This window comes from Oreochromis niloticus, linkage group LG14 (assembly GCF_001858045.2).
Source record: "Oreochromis niloticus isolate F11D_XX linkage group LG14, O_niloticus_UMD_NMBU, whole genome shotgun sequence".
Lineage (NCBI taxonomy): Eukaryota > Metazoa > Chordata > Actinopteri > Cichliformes > Cichlidae > Oreochromis > Oreochromis niloticus.
In genome coordinates, this window is record NC_031979.2 from 1,194,816 (window position 1) to 1,204,781 (window position 9,966).

General features: G+C 42.9%; 2 protein-coding genes across 2 annotated transcripts; one reads left to right on the top strand and one right to left on the bottom strand.

Moving 5' to 3' along the window:
* Positions 1 to 249: 249 nt before the first annotated feature.
* On the bottom strand, positions 250 to 2,906 carry LOC109200246 (protein asteroid homolog 1-like). Its single transcript, XM_019355737.1, has 4 exons — positions 1,701 to 2,906; positions 1,395 to 1,599; positions 1,018 to 1,180; positions 250 to 937 (listed from the first exon to the last, which is right to left on the bottom strand). The coding sequence occupies exons 1-4, from the start codon at positions 2,904 to 2,906 to the stop codon at positions 250 to 252; spliced, it is 2,262 nt and encodes a 753-aa protein (XP_019211282.1).
* A 2,186-nt stretch (positions 2,907 to 5,092) lies between these two features.
* LOC109200245 (uncharacterized) lies at positions 5,093 to 7,024 on the top strand. Its single transcript, XM_019355736.2, has 3 exons — positions 5,093 to 5,402; positions 5,547 to 5,829; positions 5,957 to 7,024. Exons 1-3 carry the CDS (start codon positions 5,311 to 5,313, stop codon positions 6,626 to 6,628), a joined length of 1,047 nt encoding a protein of 348 aa, XP_019211281.1. The 5' UTR covers positions 5,093 to 5,310; the 3' UTR covers positions 6,629 to 7,024.
* Positions 7,025 to 9,966: the final 2,942 nt, after the last annotated feature.

Sequence of the window (9,966 nt, forward strand, 5' to 3'; positions counted from 1 at the left end):
TCTGCCTCATTTCCCTGATATATTCTTCTTTCCTCTCTCAGGTGCTCATTAAACAAAACTGTGTCTTAAAACTGTGTCACTGCATTTCTTTGTGTTCTTAACTTTTACTGTAAAAATATATTCAGTAAACCACATTTAGCTGTTTTGGCTCTTTAGTTTTATGGAGTCTGTGAGGACAGGATTTTGGGAGTGGGTGACAGAACGAACTGTTCAGAGGTGTGTGTAAGACCCTAAACCTGCTTTCTGGTTTTAACTTAAAAATTCATCCAGATGTCTAGAAAGGAGAGCTGCACCATCCAAAGTGGGATGGATGCCATCTTCCTCAATAAGACCAGGGTTTTCGCTGAAGGTTTGCCAGTTATCTATGAATACCACACTGTTTTCTGAGCACCACTCCGACAGCCAGCGGTTCAGTGACAGCATGGTCTCATTGGGGAAGGGACCAGAGAAAGCTACAGTGTCTGACATTGTTCTGGCAAAGTTACAAACAGATGCAATACTATTTTTAGAGTCCTCAAATTGCTGTAGCTGGATATCATTACTGCCAACGTGAATTACAATCTTTCGAAATCTAGCCAACAGTCTCAGATTAGCCTCAATGACAGGTGCTGTTGCTCCTGGAATGCATATGATCATGGTTCCTGGAGTCTCTAGCTGCACATTTCTGAGTGCAGAATCGCCAATAACCAGAGTTGTTTCTACAATGTCTAGATTGTCTAGACTGGTTACGAGATCTTCATCTGAGTTCTCCTCTTCCTCAGTCTTCTGCAGTTGTTGGCATTCTTCCTCACTTGAGGACCCCTCTCCAGTACTTTTTGGTTTAAGAATGGTCTTTAAATATTTATATAATTCCTTCTTTTCTCCTCTCAGTGTTTTCTCTAGTTGTTTAATTGTGTCTTTATCTGCCAGCCGATGAAGGAGAGGTCCACAGTAAAGTCTGACAAAGCACAAAATCACAGTTAAAGTTGATGAAGTGGGTTAAACATCTATGGAGCACATCATTAGTCTAGGGTTTACCGTGCACACTGAGGTTCTGGTAGAGGGGAACACAGCAGCTGGTTCAGGTGGAGGCTCTGCCTCATGCAGCACTGCCATTGGCTGAAAGCATGAGCCACACATGGCTGCCAGTTACTCACACCTTCATCCTTTAAAGCTTTCATCTTCCTCTCAAACTCGTCCTCTACAGACAAAGTAAGACAAAGTTTTGGTGCCACAGAACCAGAGACCAGCAGCAGTTTCTCTTCTTGTTCAGGCTGATGTGGAAGCAACAGTGCTGCTGCTGTCACATAAAATCTGTTTAGAGTAACTCTGATTACAGGAACTCTGACTGCAGTCCATCTGCTGATGCTTGTTACCAATAAATGAATTTCATCATGTTACCCCGTGAGACTAACCTGGACCATCAGGCTCACACACAAACCACAGTAGGAGAGCGTGGAGGCAGTTTACAGTTTCAGGTTTTGGGTGGTGTTGTAGCCTCTTGAACCAGAAAACAGTCACACAGACTGGCAGTTTCAGCTGGTCGGGGATGTTTTCTAAGTCTGAAGTCTGAACCTGCAGAGCTTGTTCAAACACCCTGCGACGCAAACCCTCAGGAGTCTACACAGAGAGGTACCACAGACAAGATGCTGACATGTACCACAGAAACATGCCTACCTGTCAGAGTAATTAAACACATATTCAATGATTAACCTCAGTACCTTATGCAGACGCTGTAGTTTCAGTTGTTTCTGTTCATCACTGCTGGGAAGTATTGATGGGACACGATAGTCTTTGATCTCTTCTCCATCTCTGCCATATTCAGTGCACATCTCACCTCCTGTTAACAGTCCATAGAAGTACTGTCTGATGCGGTAAGCAGCTGTGTAACTACTGTGCTGTGAAAAGTCCTCTACAAGTGGGGTCAGCAGAATTGTCTTCTGATCCACAACACTTGTGGTGAAACTGGTGAGTTCTCCATGCTCAACTTTTTCACACACCCATGGTGGCAACTTAGAACTTGTTTTTTCTGGTTTAACGTATTTTTTAATGGCGAGTTTGAATGTTTGGTTCTCTTCTTTGCCAACATGATTTAAAGCTTTACTCAGAGCACGTTCTCTCTTCTGTGAGTCGTCCAAGCCATCCAGGTTCACTTTACTTAAAAAGCTGAGCATACCATCCAGTCTTTTAATGCCGTACTCACCGGGTGAAGATGATTCCTTTGCAAAAGCACCATTGTCTTCTAATCTTGAATAATCATTTCCTGCTATTGAAGCAAAGACTGGCATGAGAGCAGGGTCCAATTTAAAATGCTGACAAAACTTTGAACGTTTGTAGATCTTAGCAGGAATCTTTCCATCCTCTTCTTTTTTCCACTCAAAATTGTCGAGATAAAGGAAACCTTTGTGCACATCAAAGATGTAAAAATCTTTGTCAATGGACAGCACAGCACATTGTTTCTGATTTGCCTCGGAAACAACCTCGGGGTCTGCCTCTCCTAAACACTGTTTAAACTCTATGCCTTTTTCCCTTAAGATTTCTATGAAGACATCTTTGACCAAAGGGGGTAACACATTATATGCCTCTGGTAAAGTGCCATCAGGCTCAGTCTCTGCTATTGTCTTTGCTTTTTTCAGTTTATATTTTAGAGAAGACACATTTCTTTCATGCTTCTCGGGCCCTGAGCCACCATCCAGGATGACGTACGGATTGACTTCACATTCCTGCAGAGTCTTAAAGAACTGACAGACCTCATGTTTGAATCCAGGATAATCTCCTCCACAGCGCTGGTCCAGCTTTGGATCGGACGTATAATACAAAGAATAGTACAGAGCATTACCATCAATGATGAGACCTGTTTTTTCTACCTTAACTTCTTCACAGAGACACAAATCATCTATCATTTTCTTTAATGTTGAAACCTCCATGATTCCTTAAAGTGTGGATGAAGATGAGCGGTGGTTATTGTGCTAATGCCTCTGTGTCTGCAGATATTTGTACACCTACTAGAGTGCACACTCACACCGACACAACCAGTCAAACCTGTTTTGACTAATTTAACATACCTAACTTACTCTTTTGGTTTCATTTCTTTATTCTTCATGTTGTGATTTTCTGTTTCATTTCACTTTGTGGAGCAAAATCAAATGTGTTTCATCAACTTTCCAGCTGTTAAAAATGTGATGACAATGTGATGTGATGGATACAAAGTACCTTTGTATCCATCACAAAGGCTCAACCCTGCCATGTACTGGAAACTGCTGCAACACCAGCGTCACCATCCACAGTGAAGCCAGCGTTATATAACCATGGACTGTGAGCATGCTGACTAAGAAAGAAGCAACTGCTCCAAAATCAACATCTTGAAGCCCAAGTGAAAGTCGCAGCTCCTCGTCATGAACAAGTGAAATGTATTTTGGAGAAAGGTTAAATGTGTCATGGAGAGTGGAATGAGAGGACTCAGGTACCAGACTCCTTGCAAAGTGATGGTGAATTTATTTACAGTGGAAATAAGGCAACAGTTCGACTCTGTAATCCAAAAGAATAATTCCCTCTCTTGCAAGTTCTTCTTCTGTTCCCTGCATCCTGGAGACTCTCTTGTTCACAATCTTGAAACACTAAATCACAGCTGCGCTACCTGGCTTAGCTCAATGTTCCAGCGCTGGCTGTCATCCGACCACACCATTAAATAGGTCTGCTTCGGGACGGCAAATTATTAGTAGCAGCTGGCAAAGTGATTAAGCACACATCCGGCGACTCCAGTGCGGGACACTACTCCAGGGTCTGCTGCCGTTCCGTGCCACAGTTCCCGGAAGTACATGTTCCCACATCACAACAAAGAAAACACACACACACCCACACAGGACAGAGAGGAGAAAACAGCACACAAAGTGCACACAAACACAACCCAAACTGGCAGATCGATCGGTGAGGACCTTCTGGCCGTGACAAAATACAAACAACAGCCGAGGGAAAGAAGTATTGCCTGGTAGCAGTAATGTTTTCTAAGTGGGTAGAAGCATTCCCCACAAAAAGTGCAGACAGCAGTGCAGTGGCAAAAGGCCTCCTGTCAAAAATCATTCCCGGGTGGGGTATCCCAGGGAAAATCACAAGTGACAGTGGCACTCACGTTGTGAACCAGGCATTAAAGGAAATCAGTGAGTGACTAGGTTTTATTGATCCCAGTTCTTTTATTCTTCTACTGGACAGAGAAGACGTGACTCAGTCTGGTCAAGGTATTTATAATCATTTTATTCAATCATTATCTTCATGGAAGAGAGATGTGCACGGTGCTAAGCATCAGCAGATCTGAAGAGCCGTCCTTGGATCTGTTACATTTATAATTTCAGCGTTCCTCATCTAGCCCCCACTCCTCCTGTTACTGTGGTACTCTGTTCAACTTACACGTCATACACAGTTTCGGTCAAAACAACTTCTTTACCTCTGCCCTTACTTAATGTGTATGTGTTGCTGGTCTGGTCTTCCTAGTTCCGCTTTTTCTGTCTGCACATCCGCATCCTGTTATTACAGTTTTTCTCGATTGCTTAAACACTATAACCAGGCCTCTAAACTAAAATTTCAAAACCATAAATGCTATTGGTCAAAAAGCTCACCCATTTCCCTGAACTATAAACACTATTCCCTGCTTTGACACATGACTCAAATTTGGTGAACTGGTACTGCAAAACTCTACACACAAATCCCTACATTTTACAGTGCTTACACCATGTAGTCATGTAGAAAGCACTAGCATGCAATAATGTTAACTTAAGTCAGCATAGCTTGAGCCCAATTAGCACACAATTAACCAGGTGGAAACACTAGGAGTCAAAATTTAGCACACACCAATCAGAACCTGCGATGGATAGATAAAAGGGCCAAAGTCAGCTCATTCAGGTTTGAAACAATGGATCCAAAGAGATGCAAAGGAAGAGGACGTGGTGGAGAAAGAGGACGTGGTGAAGGAGGAGGACGTGGTGGAGAAAGAGGACTGGTGAAAGAGGAGGACGTGGTGGAGAAAGAGGACATGGTGAAAGAGGAGGACGTGGTGGAGAAAGAGGACGTGGTGAAGGAGGAGGACGTGGTGGAGAAAGAGGACATGGTGAAAGAGGAGGACGTGGTGGAGAAAGAGGACGTGGTGAAGGAGGAGGACGTGGTGGAGAAAGAGGACATGGTGAAAGAGGAGGACGTGGTGGAAGAGGAGGAGGAGGTGGTGAAGGAGGTGGAGGTGGAGAACGACGGCGACAAGGAAGGGGAAGAGCAAGGGCACGAAGACAGTCAGTCTCGGATGAAATTCGAGCCACTTTAGTTGACCATGTCCTTGTCCATGGGATGACTATGAGGGAGGCTGGGCAACGAGTACAACCAAATTTGAGTCGCTTCACTGTTGCCTCCATCATCAGAACCTTCAGGGAGGAAAACAGGTAGGTGTACTTGCAGTAAGACTGCTTTGTACAGTAACGTTTAAGTTACTGAATTTATGTGTCTTGAGTTTCAGTATGTTTCCATTATTTTCCTGTAAAATGAATGTGTGACAGTTACAGTAATGAGTGCTTCTATTTTTGTAGGACACAGAGACGACCACCTGGTGGAGGCAGGTTAAGGCTTTTGTCGGAGGAGCAAGAGAGGGAACTTGTAAACATGGTAATTGCAAATAATGTAATCCGCCTGCAAGAGATTCAAAGGAGAGCGATTGAGGATGATCATCTTTTTCGAGGCATAAATGCCATCAGCCTCTCCACAATTGACCGCATCCTCCGAAAGAATCAATTCCGGATGAAACAGGCATACCGAGTCCCTTTCGAACGAAACTCTGACAGAGTGAAAAACCAACGTGTGGAATATGTTCAGGTATGAGTTTTGATACTGTATAAGGTATTGTGTACCATCACAGCATGGCAGTTTATGCTGCCATCTCAGCACTCTTGAACTTTGGTTCAGGGTACCGATTGACTCTACTGTGTTATGTGTTTTGCAGAGAATCTTTGAGATTGAAGGACGGCCTGTTCCCCATGAAATGATCTTTGTGGATGAGGCAGGTTTTAACCTGACCAAAAGAAGGAAAAGGGGGAGGAACATAATTGGCCATCGGGCTATTGTAAATGTCCCTGGTCAGCGTGGGGGGAATGTCACTATGTGCGCAGCCATCAGCCAACGAGGGGTACTCCACCGCCATGCCGTACTAGGACCCTATAACACTATGCTTCTCCTTGCTTTTCTTGATGGTTTAAGACAACATATGTTCCAGCTGGACTACAGGGAACCAGCACAGCCAGAGCAGCCTCACTACGTTGTTGTGTGGGATAACGTCAGCTTCCATCGTGCTGCTCTGGTTCGTGACTGGTTTACCAATAACCCAAGGTTTTCTAATATCTTTCTGCCTGCATACTCCCCCTTTCTAAACCCGATAGAGGAGTTATTTTCGGCATGGCGGTGGAAAGTGTATGACCGAGAACCTTATGTCCGTGTTCACCTCCTTCAGGCCATGGAAGAGGCCTGCCTAGACATATCAGTAGATGCATGCCAGGGGTGGATCAGGCATGCAAGAGGATTTTACCCCCGCTGCCTGGCTGGGGCCAATATAGCCTGTGATGTGGATGAGATTCTCTGGCCTGACCCCGACCAAAGACAAGATGCTGTGGTGGGATAATGTTTCTGGTGTGTGTTGTACTGTATAGTACATGAATGACAATGTGCCACTGTACATACATTGGTTGCGTCTTTTGTGTTTATCATGTGACAAGGGTTTTGAAGGGGAGAACCATAAACAACCTAATTGTTTTGGAACTATTGTTTTGAATTAATTGTACCAGTGTGCAAAACTCTGTTGTAGTGTGTGTGTTTTTGAGGGCTTGTGTTTGATGTCTGAGGGCAAAGTTCGGTTTTTCAGCAGGAGTGAATAGTTTTGGGTGTAGAGCTTCATTTTGACCTGGAAATAGGATGTTTGGGGAATTGAGTGAGATGTTATGGATTTGTGTTTACTGTTGTGCGGATATGAGGCGTAGTTTCAAGAAATGTGTTTTAGCAATCGAGAAAAACTGTAATAGTGATGTTGCATGCAGATGCATTCAGATGTTCAAATATATTGGTATTATATTAGTCTTTATTACAGGTCCAAGAAGAACCACCTTAAACTGTTGAGTTGAATCTATAACCCAAAATGCTTTTGAATCTATAATCTTAAAAGTTTATGGGCAGACTGCATTGTGAAAGGAAAGGCCCCACGTAGAGTAACTCTGTGCCAAAATGAGACAGGAAACACTTCTGCAAGGCATGCTTCTGCAAAAGTGAAACTGTAAGCAGAGTCTGAGTGCAAGCCAAGAGTAGGGTGTTTTATTATGCATTTATCTCTGATTAAGCTTTGATTAAGCTTTAAGTAGTTGTATTAGATTGAAATATTTGTTTTATATATTTTACATGTAAGTCAAGATTATTACACACATACACACATAGTTTCAGTGGGGTACGTGCTGTCTAGTGGAAAGGTTACAAGGTCTGGCTGGGGAGCTGAGAGGTGAAACAGAGGGCAGCATAAGCTGACACATATACACACACACATATTAGGTAGACTCATCTATATAGGTAAGAGTTTAATCATGTTTTGCTTGCGACTGCAAAGTTGGGGTGCGTACGTGTTAGTCTGTTCCAGGAAGTACACCAGATGTCCCAGAGATAAGGGACAGCGGAGGCGAGCGTCTGAGGATGGTGACAGGAAGCACCTGGGTTCGAGCCGAAGACGATGTTCCTTTTAAAACTGTGTTCAAAGTTAACTGAACGTTTGGGGTTTTGGAGTGACGTATGCTTTGTTTGAGTCTGCCTGGCAACAGGAAGACTGCCAACCCTATAAAACCTTTGTCTGACTATTGTGAGGTAGTTCAACACTGAAATCTGCACAGTGTTAGAGCTCCGCGTGTGTAATTCATTAAAATGTCGTCTAATTGCACCCGGCCGGATCTGTGGTTATTATTTTGGATTCCTCCTCAATATCTGAACCTTAACATTTGGGGGCATCGTCCGGTGAGAGGGGGAATTGTTGGAGGTGTAGACGGAGAGATCCGGGGTCCGTGGTGATTAGACGGGCAGATACGAGTGAGTGGTCAGAAGTGAGAGACAAGCCGGCTTATACAAAGGTAAGGCACATACCTGTTGAAATTTCCAAACTGTGCCAAATTGGATATGACAAATTAAAGTCTACTCACTGAAAATTACTGGTGAATGTCTGATTTGATTTTGGTGAAAATCTCATGAGAATTGAAATTGAAATAAGGATAATGAAAGTAATAAAGTACAGTGCTGAGAGAATTAAAGCAGTTGGAGCTGCTAATTTAGTGTGGTAGGGAATTTGGTCATTTTGTGGGTTGGAGCCCCATTGGTTATTCAACCCTTAAGAAGTTTCTCGGAGGTGACGCTCCCTGCTGGATAGAGAAATTTATCCTTCACCTAGCGGCGACTAGGAATAGTTTCGGGCAACATCCGAGGAGAACTGGGGAACCACCAAAATTGTTGAGGGTTGTCCTTAATCTTAATCCTGTTTTGGGTGTAGATTGTTGTTTCAAATTACTCTAAATTACTTTAGGACTTTAGAAGCGCATTTTCTTGGAGGTAACGCTCCCTCCTGGGTAAAGACGTTTACCTTTGACCTAGCGGCGACTAGGGGTAGTACGGTCGACGGCCGGAAAGGACTGGGGAATCTTCAAAATCGCTAGGGGATCGATCGAGTCCCCTATTTGCGCTTTTTTGGCTACGATAAATTTGGTTAGGGCATTAGCAATCGGGCCACCGTCAGGGACGGAATACTGGCTAAAATTGGTCGCAAAAAAGTCTGGGACTTTATTGGTTGGACCGTTATTATTAAATTTGTCGAAATTGTGTAGGAGTTACGATTTTAGAAAATCTGGACGGAACAGTTAGAGTCGGTTCCGGTGAAGTGGGCGCAAAAAAGTCTGGGACTTTATCGGTTGGACCGTTATTGTTAAATTTGTCAAAATTATATAGGTTTTAAGAGGCCTAAAATCTGTGCAGTTGTAATTAAAAGACGTCTGTGTAATATAATATAAGAGATCTTTGTGTGAGAGAAGTCTTGTGTCATCAGTGCACTACCGGATGTGCACTGATGGTGTGTGTTTATGTAAATGAGGCAGCTGCTGCGGAGCGCATGAGATGATTGTTGCTTTCGGTTTCGGGTTATCTAGTTTGATAACTATTGTTTGTAGATGTTTTTAAAATGCCTGTGACTGAGATGCTGGTTTTGTTTATTAGAATTGTATAAATACAGTTTGAATATATTAGTGTGGATGTATAGTAATTGACTGAATTTTGATAGATGTATATATTGTGAGCCATAAATGGTGGTGTGTTTTATTTTTAGTTATGTGTGTGTGGTGAGAAGCTGTGAGGATGATTAGAGGTTTCAGTTGTTTTTCTTTGACTTGCTCTTTCTGATTATGGAAGGCATGTCCAAAATACTCGTATGAAAGTGTAATTTGAGTGATTTTAACCATGTGAATGCTGTCAGTATTTGATTTGAGTGACTCTGCGTGATTTGTCTGAGTGACTGAAAAAGGGGGAAGTTTGAGAGAGAAAAGGTAGGGTGTGTGAGACGATTCATGTCTGAAAGAGGTTAGAACATTTAAAAGTGTGCATGAAATAAAGGTGTATTGTTTTTAGATTAAGATTTAGTAGAATTAAAGAGGGTCTGTAGACTATAAATACAAAGAAAAAACAAAAGAGTTAGATTAGTTTGAAGAAACAGGAAATATGGCTCTGTGTGCCTGCTGTGTGAGAGGAAGTGGTGGTTGTGAGAGGAACTTTGCATGCCCATAAAAGGGAAACTCACTGTGACAAGTGTACACCCAGAGAAGAGAGACAGACGAGTTAACTCTAGGCAGATGAAGCAAATGGAGGTTTTAAGATGAAAAATGAATATGATATTAATTATATGCTTTAGTGTGCCAATACAGGTGGACTTCGCTCAACATTGGAACTTTG

What these genes read in the sequence shown, in the direction of transcription:
- LOC109200246 (XM_019355737.1), bottom strand. Translation starts at nt 2,906, where the DNA reads ATGGAGGTTTCAACATTAAAGAAAATGATAGATGATTTGTGTCTCTGT. An exon ending in AACTACAGCGTCTGCATAAG is followed by an intron (nt 1,600 to 1,700) that starts GTACTGAGGTTA and finishes CTCTCTGTGTAG; the next exon opens with ACTCCTGAGGGTTTGCGTCG. An exon ending in CCAGAACCTCAGTGTGCACG is followed by an intron (nt 938 to 1,017) that starts GTAAACCCTAGA and finishes GTGCTTTGTCAG; the next exon opens with ACTTTACTGTGGACCTCTCC.
- LOC109200245 (XM_019355736.2), top strand. Translation starts at nt 5,311, where the DNA reads ATGACTATGAGGGAGGCTGGGCAACGAGTACAACCAAATTTGAGTCGC. An exon ending in ACCTTCAGGGAGGAAAACAG is followed by an intron (nt 5,403 to 5,546) that starts GTAGGTGTACTT and finishes CTATTTTTGTAG; the next exon opens with GACACAGAGACGACCACCTG. An exon ending in AACGTGTGGAATATGTTCAG is followed by an intron (nt 5,830 to 5,956) that starts GTATGAGTTTTG and finishes TGTGTTTTGCAG; the next exon opens with AGAATCTTTGAGATTGAAGG.